This window comes from Chiloscyllium punctatum, chromosome 3 (assembly GCF_047496795.1).
Source record: "Chiloscyllium punctatum isolate Juve2018m chromosome 3, sChiPun1.3, whole genome shotgun sequence".
Classification (NCBI taxonomy): Eukaryota; Metazoa; Chordata; class Chondrichthyes; order Orectolobiformes; family Hemiscylliidae; genus Chiloscyllium; species Chiloscyllium punctatum.
In genome coordinates, this window is record NC_092741.1 from 15,482,154 (window position 1) to 15,498,436 (window position 16,283).

The window sequence follows — 16,283 nt, forward strand, 5'->3', positions numbered from 1 at the left end:
GACGATATCAGTTTAAAATCATGCTGTATGGTATGAAGAATGCCCCAGCCACATTTCAACGACTAACCAATAAAGTCATTTCCGGATTACCCAATTGTGTTGTATATAATGATGACCTGGTGATTTTTGGTCACACGTGGAAAGTATATTTGCAACATTTATCAGACTTGCTCAATTAACTTTGGAAGGCAAGATTGGTGGTAAACCTGGCTGAAAGTGAATTTGCCAAAGCCCAAGTCACCTTCCTGGGCCATATTATTGGACATGGGCAAATGGCCTCACCGGATGCAAAATCAAAGGTAATTGGGGAGTTTCAATACCATTGACAAAAAGAGGAGTACTACGGTTCCTGGGATTGAGTGGATTTTATTGAAAATTTGTACCAAAATTTAGCATTGTGGCTGCTCCACTCACTGGATTCCTTCTTAAAAGCAAGAGGGTTCAGTGGACAGTGGACTGTCAGAAGGCATTTGACAGCCTGAAAGCTGTGTTAACCACTGTGCCAGTATTAGCCACACCTAATTTATGCAAAGCCATTCAAGGTGGTTATCGAAGTGAATGATGTGAGTGTCGGTGCTGTGCTCTTAGTGGAAGATGGCGAGAGGATAGAACAACCTATTGTGTATTTCTCCAGGGAATTGAATATTCATCAGCAGAAATATTTGACAGTTGAGGAGGAGACTTTGAGCTTGGTGTTGGTGTTACAACATTTCAATGTTTATGTTACCAGTAATGTATCTGAGACAATCATATGCACTGATCATAACCCATTGAAGTTTGTGGAGAAGTTAAAGGATAAAAATGCCAGACTGTTTCGATGGAGCTTGTTATTACAGCCATTCAATTTGAAAATTGTCCATGCGGTGGGACGAGAAAACATGATTGCCAATATACTGTCGAAACTTGGATGAGAAACTGAGTCATTCAGTGGCAGTAATAAAACAGACCGAAACAAAATGGAGAAGTCCATGTCTGCATGTGTATTGTATAGTACTAACAGTTTAAGATTAAGGGGTTTTAAAATGAAGGCATTATTGGGTATTCACCTTTTTTTTGTAAATGGGTAGGTGTGACGATGCTGCTGCTTTAACAAGATTATGAGGTCGTAAAAGCCATAGACTTCAGAAAGTCTGGCTTGGGTAGGTTTTAGGGCTAATTTGATTATAGCTAACAGATACTGCCTCAGGAAAAAGACTTTCATGTTAAAAAAAACACTTGTACAATGAAAGGGGAGTGACCAGTTCTTCCAGCTCAGCTTTTCTTTGATTTGGTCTTGATGGTCACTGAAAGCAGTCAGGCAATTTTTGAGGCTGCTGATCTAAGAAACATGGAAGAGGGTGTTCCATATGGCCATCTTTCTCTCTTGTAAGACCCTGTGTTTAATTTTACCTTTTGGCCACAGGCTATTTATGTGGATTGTTGTGAGTATTGAGAACAGCATTATTAAGTTGATAAAATCTGTTGAGTATCAGATAGGTTGAGTTATTCTGTATTCTGTTCCCTTTTGTTTGTACTTCAATTAATAATCCTGTAAATAAATTGCATGGGTTTAAACTAGCTCAGTAGGGAGATGGGAACCTGAGGTGTAGTTCCAGTACACAGGAGAATGAGAGTAGGGAGGGTATGGACAGGATTTCATGGTCACAGGAATGTGCTGGCAGACAGCAAGCTGGTTTGCAGTGAGTCAACTTCAACGCCAGCAGTATCCAGAATAAGATAGGTGAACTTGCAGCATGGATAGGTACCTGGGACTTTGATGTTGTGGCCATTTCAGAGACATGGATAAAGCAGGGTCATGAATGGACGTTGCAGGTTCCAAGGTTTAGATCTTTCATTAAGAACGGGCAGAGCGGTAAAAGAGAGGGGGGCATGGCCTTGATAGTCAAGGATATTATAACAGTGGCTGAAAGAACTTTTGACGAGGACTCGTCTACTGAGGTAGTGTGGGCTGAGGTTAGAAACAGGAGAGGAGAGGTCACACTGCTGGGAGTTTTTTTATAGGCCACGTGGAGGAGAGGATTGACAAAATGCATCTGGGTAGGAGTGAAAGGAACAAGGTGGTCATTAAGGGGGCCTTTAACTTCCCCAACATTGACTGGAAATGCTAAAACTCTAGTACATTGGATGGATCAGTTTTTGTCCAATGTGTACGGGTTTCCTGACACAGTATGTTGAAAAGCCGACAAGCAGGGAGGCCACACTGGATTTGGTGCTTGGTAATGAACCAGGCCAGTTGTTTGATTTAGTTGTAGGTGAGCACTTTGGAGAGAGTGACCATAATGCAGTTACGTTTCGTGTAGCGATGGAAAGGGATAGGTACATGCCACAGGACAAGAGTTATCAATGGGGCAAGGGTAATTATAATGTGATTAGGCAAGACTTAGGAGCCTGGATGTGGTAGCAAAATGCAGGGGATGGGGACAATCAAAATGTGGAGCTGGCTTAAGGAACAGATATTGTGTGTCCTTGATAGGTATGTCTCTGTCAGGCAGGGAGGAAGTGATAAGATAGGGGAACTGTGCTTTACTACAGACATTGCATTTCTTGTTAAGCGGAAGAAGGAGGCTTATGTGATGATGAGGCAAGATGATTCAAATGAGGCGATGGAGAGTTACAGATCAGTGAGGAAGGATTTAAGGAGAGAGTTATGAAGACCAAAGAGGGGGCATAAGCATCTTTAGCAAATAGAATAAAGGGGAACCTTAAAACTTTCTATAGATATGTGTGGAATACAAGGATGAATAGGGTAGAAATAGGACCAGTCAAAGACAGAAGTGGGAAATTTGTGTGGACCCTGTGCAGATCGGAGAAGTGCCAAATGAATATTTCTCATTGGTTTTCACTCAGGAAAAGGATAATATTGTAAAGAAGAAGAATAAGATACGAGATATTAGACTAGAAAGGATCGAGGTTAGTAAGAAGGAGGTGTTATCAATTCTAGAAGGAGTGAAAGTAGATAAATCCCCTGGGCCAGATAGAATTTACCCGAGGATTCTTTGGGAAGCTAGGGAGGAAATGGCAGAGCCTTTGGCTTTTATTTTTGAGTCATCATTGTCTACAGGTTTAGTACCAGAGGACTGGAGGATTGCAAATGTTGTGCTCTTGTTCAAGAAGGGCAGGAGAGATGACCTAGGTAATTATAGCCTTATGTCTGTTGTCAGAAAAGTTTTGGAAAGGATTATAAGAGATAGGATTTATAATCATCTAGCAAGCAACAATTTGATTGCAGGTAGTCAACAGGGTTTCGTCAAGGGCAGGTCATGTCTCACAAACGTCATTGAGTTTTTTTGAGAAGGTGACCAAGCACGTGGATGAGGGTAGGGCAGTTGACGTGGTGTACATGGACTTCAGTAAGGCCTTTGATAAGGTTCCACATGGTAGACTGTTGGATAAAATGCAGAGACATGGAATTGAGGGTGATGTGGCAGTTTGGATTAGAAACTGGCTTTCTGTAAGAAGGCAGCGAGTGGTGGTTGATGGAAAATATTCAGCCTGGAGTCTGGTTATTAGTGGTGTGCTGCAAGGATCTGATTTGGAACCACTGTTGTTTGTCATTTTTATAAATGGCTTAGATGCAGGCATAGGTGGATGGATTAGTAAATTTGCAGATGACATTAAAGTTGGTGGAGTAGTGGACAGTGTGGAAGAATGTTACAGGTTGCCGGGGGACTTGGATAAACTGCAGAATTGGGCTGAGAGGTGGCAAATGGAGTTCAGTGCAGATAAATGTGAGGTGATTCACTTTGGGAAGAATAACAGGAAGGCATAATACTGGGTCAATGAAAAGATTCTTGGTAGTGTGGATGTGCAGAGGGATCTTGGAGTCCATGTACATCGATCCATGAAAGTTGCAATCCAGAATAACAGTGCTATTAAAAAGGCATTCGGTGTGTCAGGTTTTATTGGAAGAGGGATTGAGTTCTGTAATGTCATGCTGCAACTGTACAAAATTCTAGTGCGGCCACACTTGGAATATTGTGTACAGTTCTGGTTGCCTCATTACAGGAAGGATTTGGAAGCATTGGAAAAGATGCAGAGGAGATTTACCAGGATGTTTGCCTGGTCTGGAGGGAAGATCTTATGAGGAAAGGCTGAGAGACTTGGGTCTGTTCTCATTGGCGAGAAGAAGGTTAAGAGAGGATTTAATAGAGACATACAATATGATCAAAGGATTAGGTAGGGGAGACAGTGAAAGTCTTTTTCCTAGGATGATGGCATCAGCTTGTATGAGGGAGCATAACTACAAACTGAGGGGTGATAGATTTAAGACAGATGTCAGAGGCAGGTTCTTTACTCAGAGAATGGTAAGTGCATGGATGCCCTTCCTGCCAATGTAGTTAACTCAGTCACATTAGGGAGATTTAAACAATCCTTGGATGAGCACATGGATGATGATGTAGGGGGATGGACTTAAATTAGTTCACAGGTTGGTACAACATCGAGGGCCAAAGGACCTGTTCTGCGCTATATTGTCTTATGTTCTGTGTTCTAATTCTTTTTGTTTAAAACTATGTGGTTTAACCAGCTACATCTCTCCTGGGATATCCACATTACCCCTGCTTCAAACATCTGGCAAAGTTACGGTCTGGGCTACTTTCTTGAAATGTTTTGAAAGAGGCGAGCCTGGTCCATAACAACTCTGTGAAAAAGAACTTCAGGTAGTATCTAATAGTAATGTCTCTGCACAGACAGGTGATCATATTTACCCAAGAGAAATTTGTTTTTTGCACATTTTGAAGGTTGTTTTTGTTGTTCTTTGCTAGGTGAAAATGCTACCCACTCCAGCTAAATTTCATTACATCTTCAATTTGAGGGACCTATCTCGCATCTGGCAAGGAATGTTGAACATAATGGCTGAGGAATGCTCTACCCTGAAGACACTCCTAGCTTTGTTCAAACATGAATGTACCAGGGTCATTGCAGACAGGTAGGAAAATGGCGTTACATGCAATTTTTGGTTCATGAGGGTTACAGAGGGGAGGTGATGGCCTAGTGAAATTATACCTCAACTATTAATCCAGAATCCGACATAATGTTCTGAGATCTGAGGTCGAATTCAGCCACGTAATTTGAATTCAATAAATATTTGGAATTAAGAGACTCATGATGTCCATGAAATCACTGTCAATTAACAAAAGAAAATGCATTATGCTCACTTAAGTCCTTTTGGGAAAGAAATTTGCCATCCTTACCTCGTCTGAAGTACATGTGACTTCAGATAGGTAGTAATATAATTGAATTTTAATTGCATGCTCAGTTGATTGTAACCTTCATGTCAAGGGTAGTTACTGTCACCTCACCATGGAATTCAGCCCTATTGTCCATGTTTGGACTCAGGCTATAGTGAGGTCAGGCCTGCTGGAACCCAAACTGGGTGTCAGAGTGAGCATGTTACTGCTAAGCAAATATTGCTTGACATTTTCCATCACTTTACTGATGATTGAGAGAAAATTAATGGAGCAGTAATTGGCCAACAATAACAAATTAACCACTGACGTCACTCACTGAAACACTGCCGATGACAAATTAACCACTGACATCACTCACCGGAACACCAACAATGACAAATTAACCACTGATGTCACTCACCGGAACACTGCCGATGATAAATTAACCACTGACATCACTCACCGGAACACCAACAATGACAAATTAACCACTGATGTCACTCACCGGAATATCAACAATGACAAATTAACCACTGACATCACTCACCGAAACACCAACAATGACAAATTAACCACTGGTATCGCTCACTGGAACACCAACAATGACAAATTAACCACTGACATCACTCACCGGAACATCAACAATGACAAATTAACCACTGATGTCACTCACCAGAACACTGCTGATGACAAATTAACCACTGATATCACTCACCGGAACACCAACAATGACAAATTAACCACTGATGTCACTCACCGGAACACCAATGACAAATTAACCACTGACATCACTCACCAGAACACTGCCGATGACAAATTAACCACTGGTGTCGCTCACCGGAACACCAACAATGACATATTAACCACTGACGTCACTCACCGGAACACTGCCGATGACAAATTAACGAATGGTGTCGCTCACCGGAACACCAACAATGACAAATTAACCACTGACATCACTCACTGGAACACCAACAATGACAAATTAACCACTGACGTCACTCACCGGAACACCAACAATGACAAATTAACCACTGACACCACTCACCGAAACACTGCCGATGACAAATTAACCACTGGTGTTGCTCACCGGAACATCAACAATGACAAATTAACCACTGACATCACTCACCGGAACACCAACAATGACAAATTAACCACTGACGTCACTCACCGGAACACTGCTGATGACAAATTAACCACTGACGTCACTCACCGGAATACCAACAATGACAAATTAACCACTGGTGTCGCTCACCGGAACACCAACAATGACAAATTAACCACTGACATCACTCACTGGAACACCAACAATGACAAATTAACCACTGACGTCACTCACCGGAACACCAACAATGACAAATTAACCACTGACATCACCCACCGGAACACTGCTGATGACAAATTAACCACTGACGTCACTCACCGGAATACCAACAATGACAAATTAACCACTGGTGTCGCTCACCGGAACACCAACAATGACAAATTAACCACTGACATCACTCACTGGAACACCAACAATGACAAATTAACCACTGACGTCACTCACCGGAACACCAACAATGACAAATTAACCACCAATGTCACTGACCAGAACACTGCCAATTACAAATTAACTATCGATGTCACAGACCCAGTAGCTCTGCCCTGCTGAGTTCTGCACCAGAACCCAGACAAAATGGAGCACTCACCCTCCCTTTATTACCCATTGTGGTAGAAATTGTTAGTTGTTGACCCCCAGAGTTGTTCAGTGTTCATTGAAAATAGTTAGAAAAATGACTAAAGGGAAGGGACCATGAGGATCGCAGCAAGGAGGACGCCCCCCTGGAGTAATGGACACGCCTGTGACCACAGCATCGGCATCCGCAAACATCCCAGGGGACTTACCTGTGGAGCAGAGCCTGGTCTCAGAGTTTGTGAAACTCCGAGAGAAGATCAATTCAACAATGGAGGAGACCCCGGGCCATGCTGGAACCATTCTCAGTCATGCTGCAGAAACATGACCATGAGATCTAGTATCTTCAGCAGCGTGCCTTGGAGGTAGAGCCACGGCCTCCAAAACCACAGAAGAATCCTCGGTGGGTCAGGTCCAGGCCTTGGAATGGCAGGTACAGACCTTGGAAGAGCAGGTCAACAACCTTGAAAATTGAGGCCATCTGAAGAACATCCATCTGGTGAGGATCCCAGAATGGGAGGAGGAAGGTCAGCTTGTCAGCTTCTTGGGGCAATGGCTCCCACAGTTTTTGAAGCTGGCAGTCGAGGCAGGCCAGGTGCGGGTTGAGCAGGCCCACCAGGTCGCAGTGCGCTGGCCTGGATCGGACCAGCACCCCCACCCAGTCCTAGTACGACTCCAGCATTACAGAGATAAGCAAATGGTGCTGGAAGCCTCTCGAGCATTAGGGAAGGATCCACAAAGGACCGTGAATTATACTTTTCCAAGACTTTTCTGTAGTCATGATTCGCAAGAGGAAGGCCTTTAATGAGGTAAAAAGGCAGCTGAGGGACTTGAATATCCAGTATTCCATAAGATATCTGGCAACATTACGTTTCAGCCACGGAGGTTCCGTGTTTAATTTTGACTCAACCGAAAGGGAAAAGGAATTCCTGGATACTTTAAACTAGACTGGTTGCCTCGAATAATATGGACAATAATGTTTACTTTGTTTTTCTCTGTAATTTGCCTGGTTTACCTGGTTGTTGAGGCTTTTTAAAATATAAGTGGGTGTCCTAATAGTGTTTTTCTTTTTCTCTCTCTTCTCCCTTCTCTCTCCCCTCCCGTTATCCTTTGTTCTTCTTTCTCATCATTTCTTTTTTGTTTTTCCCTCTTGGTATGGAGTGGGGGGAGGGGGATTTGCATTTGGAGGAAGCGGGAGTGAGGGCCTGGGGTTATATATTTTTACCAGGAGTGCCTTGGGTTAAAGTATGGATGGGATGGGTTGAGTACCCACTTTTAAATTTCTTGTTATAAGATGTGTGTAATTTTTTCTTACTTTGTATTGTCTGGGGCTGGGGCACAGCTTCAACTAGAAGCCATGGAGGGGTTAGTGGGTAGTATGAGTGCCCCCTGTGGGCAAGGGGGAAAGTCTCCTTCCATTTGTATTATATGTTGGTCTGTTGTAGAATAGTTGTTAGAAGTTTTGCTTTGGTAGTTTTGGTCCTTGTATTTTTAAATTTATATGAACTGTTTGCTGTTTTCACTCAGCACGTTATGAGTGAGGTTCTTCCTCCCGGTGGGTCACAGACTGTCTCGGATGGCTATGGCTAGCTATTCATTTAAATGGTGCACGTTAAAGGGAGTCATTCACCAGTTAAGAGAAAATGATACTTTCAAGCCTCAGAAAAGAGAGGGTCTATATAGCCTTGCTGCAAGAAACACATTTAACCGATAAGAAGCACTTGAAATTACATCAGGGAGGGTTTGGATGGGTGTTTACCTCATCCTTTAATTCAAAAAGTAGAGGAGTTACTATTCTCATCCAGAAGAATCTCCTATTTCAACTGTTAGACCAAATTAAGGATGAATATGGATGGTTTATTATTCTTAAAACTTTAATACATGGAAAGGAGTATGGGATTTTGAATGTATATTGACGCCCGGCAAATTCCCTCAAATTTTTAACGGATGCGCTTTCCAGGTTGATGTACCTTGGGCGCATCATACAATTATAGGGGGAGACTTTAAGTGACTTATTGACCCTGAAGTGGACAGGATGCCTCGGGAAAAGTGAGGACTGTAGATGCTGGAGACCAGAGTTGAAAAGTGTGGTGCTGGAAAAGCGCAGCAGGCCAGGCAGCATCGAAGAGCAAGAGAATCGACGTTTCGGGCACAAGCCCTTCTTCAGGAATGAGGCTGGTGTGCCAAGTGGGCTGAGATAAAAGGTAGGAGGGGGGAATTTGGGGGAGGGGCACTGGGAATACGATTGGTGGAAGGAGGTGAGGATGAGGGTGATAGGCCGGAGAGGAGGTGGGGGCGGAGAGGTCAGGAAGAAGATTGCAGGTTAAGAGGGTGGTGCTGAATCTGGGGGTTGGGACTGAAATAAGGTGGGGGGAGGGGAAATGAGGAAGCTGGAAAAATCTACATTCATCCCGTGTGGTTGGAGGGTTCCAAGGCGGAAGATGAGTCGCTCTTCCTCCAGGCGTCATGTGGCCAGGATCTGGCAATGGAGGAGGCCAAGGACCTGCATGTCCTTGGCGGAGTGGGAAGGGGAGATAAGTGTTCATCCACGGGGCAGTTGGGTTGGTTGATGCAGGTGTCCCAGAGGTGTTCCCTAAAATGTTCCACAAGTAGGCAGCCTGTTTCCCCAATGTAGAGGAGACCACATCGGGTGCAGCGGATACAGTAAATGATGTGTGTGGAGGTGCAGGTGAATTTGCGACGGATATGGAAGGATCCATTGGGGCTTTGGAGGGAGGTGAGGGGGGAGGTGTGGGCGCAAGTTTTGCAGGGGATGCCTAGGGGCCTTTCAGGGACATACCCGCAATCCAGGCAGTTAGTGGACCTGAACAGGAAGCTGGGATTGGTTGATGTGTGGCGATATCTTCACCTCAAAAGTAGGGATTTCACCTTTCTTCTCTAACCCACATGAGTGCTATATCAGAATTGGCATGCTTTTTGCCCCATTGACCTTTTTGAATTTGGTACTGTCTTGCAGAATCAGGGACATAACCATTTCTGATCATGCGGCAGTGTACATGGAGGTCCAGGCCAATGGATGGTAATGGGAACAGGCTTGTGGCACTGGCACATGAATTCTTTCCTCTTGAAGGATAGCAAGTTTATAGAGTATTTCTCGTGGGAATTTTAAATCTTTTGGGGCATTAATTTGGCTACGGCCAGTAATCCATCGGTGCTCTGGGAGACTGCCAAGACCTATGCATGGTTATTTCTTGATTACTGATTACTTCTTACTTGGCCACCTGTAAGTGACAGATGGGAGAGCAGCAGCATTTGCTCGAGGATTGCCTGAAGGCAGCTGAGTTAGCATACTTTGACAGACCATCTGTAACTAAATTGCAGCAGATTACAGCCCTCATGGCTACTTTGAATGCTGCGCTCACCCAATCAGCAAAGAGGGAAACCTCTTTTGTAAAACAGCAGTTATTTGAGTCTGGTGATAAACTGGGTAGTAATCTAGCATATCTGGCCAAAAAGAAGAATGCCCCCCAATCTATCACATCCATTAGAGAGAGTGCTGGTACTCTTACTTGCAATGCCGAAAGAATAATGCAGCATTTAGGAAGTTCTACTTTGAGCTGTACCGGTCGAAGGGCTGTGAGGACAGATTGACGAAGATTGAGTCTTTTTTTAAGATCCTGGACCTTTCAGGTATAACTTCAGAGCAGGCATCTTTTCTGAATGCCCCTCTGACAGTCCAAGAAATACAGGAGGCAGTGAGGCACCTCCAGAGTGGTAAAGGGCCTGACCCAGACGGATTTCACAATGAGCTTTACAAGGAGTTTATAGACGCACTGGCCAGGCCACTGTTGGATGTGTACAACTGCTCGTACAGTCAGGACTGCCTCTCATCCTGTCTGAGAGAAGCAAATATTTTTCTTATTCTCAAGAAAAGGAAAGCCCCAGAGGATTGCACTTCATATAGGCCCATATCATTACTGAACGTGGATTTTAAAATGCTGTCGAAAATGCTGGCGATAAAGTTGGAGACTGTTTTGCCCTTCATTGTGAAGGAGGACCAGACAGGTTTTATTAAGGGTCATAGTTCGAATAATAATATTCAAAGAGTATTAAATATGGGTCCAGGTATGCCAGCAAGGGTCGATTCCAGGCTTGGTAGTCTCCCTGGATGCAGAGAAAGCAATTGACCTGGTGGAGTGGCCATACCTCTTTTAGGTATGGCTGGCAGTGTTATACAATGACCCGAAAGTAGCATTTCTCACTAATGATATAAGGTTGGACAATTTTAGTATCGGCAGAGGCAGCTGACAAGGGTCCCCTCTCTCACCGCTATTATTTACATTGGTAATTGAGCAGTTGACAGAGGCCATCCAAAGGGCCCCCAATATAATTTCTCCGGAGGTAGGCATAAGATCACCCTTTATGCGGATGATGTCCTTCTCTTTTCAACTGATTAAATAACATCTGTGCACCGTTTAATACAAACGATTAATCTATTTGGTTTGTTTTTGGGGTATAAAATTAATTCTATGAAATCAAAGGCTATGCCTGTGGGGGGGCCTGACTAGAAATCCGATTTTGGGGATGGAACTTGTTTCCCTTTCAGGTGATCACAGGAAGGTTTCTTGTACTTAGGCATTTTTATCACCCCGGTCTTCGATTAATTATGTAAAACTAACTTTGTGCAGTTTCTAGAGAAGATAAGACAGGACCTTCAGTGCTGGGAAGATCTTCCGATATCCTGGTTGGGTAGAATAACTCTGGTCAAAATGAATATTCTTCCTCGTTTATTATATCCCATGCAAATATTCCCTTTGATGCTGCCTAGGCAAGCACTGTGGAGACTTGAGACTTGACAGTTGGCTTGGATCTTTCATCTGGCATCACAGGCTGCCTCTTATTAAGCTTGTCAAATTGTAGCTTCCACAGGGGATGGGAGGTTTGAATTTCCTGGATTTTAAGAAATATGTATTGAGTTCCTTACCATCCTATGTGGCTGACTGGGCTTGCCAGGACCTGCGGTCAATCCGATTGGACATCGAGGCCTCCCAGGCAAAATGCCCCCTCATCAATTTGTTGTTTATGAACAAGGTGAGAACTGTTATGGACCATTGCAGAAATCCGATTGTCCTTAACACGGTTAAAGCATGGAGAATGATGCGACAAAATGAGGGAAACTTACAAAAATCTTCCCCTTTCAGTCCCACAGTAGAAATGTTAGGATTCCAGCCAGAGTCAATAGACTCTGGCTTTAAGCTCTGGGAGTCAAGAGGAGTCTCCTGTTTAGGAGATTTATTTGACGAGGAGGTCATGATGTCTTTTGAGCAGCTGAGACAGAAATATGAACTATCTATGAGGTATCTCTTGCATTACTTTCAGGTTAGGGACTTTATACAGAAAAAGACTACATTGATGGTTCGTCCCTATAAGTCAGATATGGAAGGAGAGTGCTTCAGTCTACAGGCGCTCTCTCAGTCAGCACCCTCTATCACTTGTTAGGAGGTAATGTTTAGAAGCACATTGCGTGGCTGTGCGGAATCTGGACTCAAGAATTGAGGGTGGAAATCTCATCAGAGATGTGGGAGAATTTTGGGAGAACATAAGGAAGATTTTGATTTGTAGTAGGATGCAGGCTATGCAATTGAAGCTACGTCACAGGGCACATTTGGCACCAGAGTGGCTTGCAAAATTTAAGACCGGAGCGTCCCCAATGGCACTCTTATTCATCGCTTGTGGTCATGTCACAAGCTTTGTAGGTATTGGGGTGCCATAGCGAGTGTTTTGGAAGGGGTTTTGGGAACTGAAGTTAAGGTGGATGCGGAGTCCCTCCTTTTGGGCTTGCTACATCTCCCTTCTTTGGACGCGCAAGGAAAGGAACTGTTTAATATTCTTTCATTCTGTGCAAGGAAGACCATTCTAATGCACTGGTTGTCGAAGAATCCCCTGGGACTGGCATAGATTAGTTATGGAGCACATCCCCCTTGACTTCCTTACGAGTATGGTGCACCAGAAAATGGAATTGTTTTATAGAACGTGGCGGTCCTTTCTGAATTATATAGACACAGACTTGTCGCTATATTGATCAGGGCCTTTCTGTATTTATGAGGGCTATATCTGGCAGTTCGAGGACCCCTGGGAGGAAGAATTCCGAACAAATCTGGAAATGCCTACTGATGCTCCCAGTGGTGGGGAGCTTTGGTGGGATTGCACTGAGTGCGGTAACTTAACTGAATCTAATCTAATTTATCTTGGTTTAATTTAGTTTTTTTTAGTTATTTATGGAATTGTAGTTTTTGTAGATATTTTTCTTTCTCCTCAGTGGTTTGTGGAGTAGAATAGTAGTTTGTTTACTGTTATTGTCGCTTTATTATAAGGTTGTTATACTGTTTTGTAGTGATTTCGTAATTTCGTAAAAAATTTAAATCTTTTTACTCAATAAAAATATTTACAAAAATAAAGCCACCGATGTCACTCACCAGAACACCGCCAATGACAAATTAACCACCAACGTCACTCAACGGAACACTGCCGATGTCAAATTAACTTGGATGTTGCCTGACCAGCTGTGCTTTTCCAGCACCACACTCTTCGACTCTGCAGTCCTCACTTTCTCCTGGTTGAATTTGTCCTGTATTTTATGTACAGGACATAACTGGGCAATTTTCTTATTGTCAGATTGATACCAGTGTTGTAGCTTTACTTGAATAGCTTGGCTAAAGGAGCAGCGAAGTTTTGGTACTTTAACTGGAATGTTATCATGGTCCATCACTTTTGCAGTATCCAATGTTTCTTGATATCACATATATTTGGGGATATTTATGAAGGCTCCTCCTCCAGTGCAGTGTTTAACAATCCACCAGCATTCAGAACCAAATGTGGCAGAACTACAGAATATAGATCTGATCATTTGTATTGAATCACTTAGCTCTGTCTATCTTTGGCTACTTATGCTGTTTGGCATTTTTTGTAGCTTCAAGGGCATTTTTAGGGATGCCTGGTCCTGCTGTTAGCATGCCCTCCTTCACTTTCCAATGAGCTATAGTTGATCTCTTGGCTTGATGAGAATGGTACTGCGGGGATATGTCAGGCCATAAGGTCACAGATTGTGTTGGAGTACTGTTCTGCTGCTGGTGGCTCCAAGCACCTCACAGAGGTCCAGTGACGAGTTGCTGGACTAGTTCAAAGTCAGTCACATTTAGCACAGTAATAGTGCCACACCACTCAATGTAGGGTAGAATTAGTGTGAAGGCAGAATTTTGTCTCCATAATGAGACCGTCATTCTTATTGATATTGTCATGGATAGGTGTGTCTGTGGCAGGCAGATTAGCAAGGATAAGCTGTAATACCTTTTCCATCTTACTTGGTTCCTTCACCGCCTGCCTCAGACCCAATTGATCAGCAATATCTTTCAAGTTTGACCAGCTAGAATACATTCTGTGCCCTTGCCACGCTCAGTACTGTTCAACAAGCAGGTGCACTGATCCATCACTTGAGGGAGGACAGTATGTGGTAATCAGCAGTATACCATTAATGTTAGTGATCATCTTAAGTAGGTATGTATCTAGTCCTTTCCACGGGATAGACTGCAGTGGCTGAACAAAGTAGTTTGCTATAGGCTAGAATCTAGGATCAGATAAAGTCAAACTGGATTGACCATCATAGTCCCTTCACCATCAGGTCACTCCCATTTAAATATCTTCATTCACCTAATTTCAGTCATTTGAGTTAATAACTTTTTTATAACACCCTTAGGCAAGTAAATCTACTTGGTTTGATGTTAGTCTTGGTTCATTTGCCAATATACATCTGTTCCTTGAAATCTTGCTTGAAACAGCCTTGCAGATATCTTCCCCTCTGACATTTCAACAAGTTCTACTTCTTGAGCTTTTTTTCTTCCTAACATCTAAGTGAATCAGGACTCTTTGTTTTAGTCCAGGTTTGTTGGAGACTATTGATAAATTCACTTCTATTATTCGGAGTCTCTTTTCTCTGAATGAAACTGCACAATGCTTAGCTTTGATTCGATTATTCTGACCTTCTGTATTACTTGATCCTTGTCACTTGACAACAGCAGTTTTTTTTCTCTTCCATCTTTTACCCTAATGCATGGAACTGTTCACCACAAGAGCTTAAATCCCTCATTTAAATGCCTGCTACAGAGTCATAAAGATATACAGTACAGAAAGAGACCCTCAGCCCATCATGTCTGCTCGGATCAAAAGCAACCACTTCACTATTCTGGCCCCTCTTTCAGTACTTGGCCGTAGTCTTCTATGCCTCAGCATCACAAGTGCACTTCTAAATACTTCTTAAATGTTATGAAGGTTTCTGCCTGTATTACCCTTACAGGCAGTGAATTCCAGATTTCTACCAGCTCTGCATGCAAAAGGTTTTCCTTTCATCTTCTCAAAACTTCTGCTCCTTACCTTAAATTTATATTCACCCTAGTCATTGCTCCCTTCACCAAGGGTAATAACTTTCTCCTGTCTACCGTATCTAAACCTGTCATAATACATCTCAATCAATTCCTCTCTCAATTTCCTCTGCTTTAAGGAAAACACGCCCAGTCTATCCAACCCCTCAGTTGAACTGAAAATCTCCAGTCCAGACAACAACATGGTAAATCTCCTCTGCATCTGCTCCAATCTGACCACATGACTCCTATAACATAGATTCCAGAACTGCAGCCAATATTCTAGCTGTAGCCTAACTGATGTTTTATAAAGATCCAGCACAACATCTCTGCTCTTAAACGGAATACCTTGGTTAATAAAATCAAGTATCCCAAATGTCTTTTTAACTACTTCGTCTGCATATCCTGACAATTTAAGGGACCCATGTACGTGCACACCACAGTCCCTCTGATCCTCAGTGCTTCCCAGGGTCCTGCAGTTCATCATGTATTCCCTTGGCATGTTTGTCCTCCCAAATGCATCACCTCACATTTATCCAGATTACATTCCATTTACTGCTAATAAACCCATCTGACCAGCCCGTCTATATCCTCCATGCTGAGAGGATGGTTAATCTCATGTTTAATCTTATGGGAGATTCTAGGACCAGAGATTATGCTGCAAGAGTTTAATATGCTGTTTAAGTCATAACTGGAGTACTGCATGTAGTTCTGGTCATCACATCATAAGAACACCATGGTTGAGCTGAAGAGGATGCTGAGGCGATTTATCAGGGTATTGCCTAAGTCGGAAGGTCTGAGCTATGACGAAATATTGAATAGGCTAGGATATTTTGTTGGAGCAACAAAGTTTGAAAGGGAACCTAACAGGGATATACGACATAATGAGAGACATTGATAATGTGGATAAGAAGGCACTTTTTTCCATTACTCATGGGGTCAATAACCAAGGAATGTAGATTTAATGCAAAAAGTAGAAGGTTAAGAAGTGAGTTGAGACTTTTTTTTACCCAGCTGGAAGTGGGAGCCTAGAACTCACTGTCTGAAAGTGAGGTTGTGTAA

At 43.0% G+C, this 16,283-nt stretch overlaps 1 protein-coding gene across 1 annotated transcript in view; it reads left to right on the forward strand.

Annotated features, from left to right (window-relative positions):
- Positions 1-16,283, forward strand: part of LOC140453953 (dynein axonemal heavy chain 8-like) — a 1,210,036-nt gene that overhangs the window by 966,317 nt on the left and 227,436 nt on the right. The window contains exon 61 of the mRNA XM_072548830.1: positions 4,764-4,927. Within this exon, the coding sequence (XP_072404931.1) occupies positions 4,764-4,927 (164 nt within the window). The remainder of the gene's footprint in view (positions 1-4,763; positions 4,928-16,283) is intronic.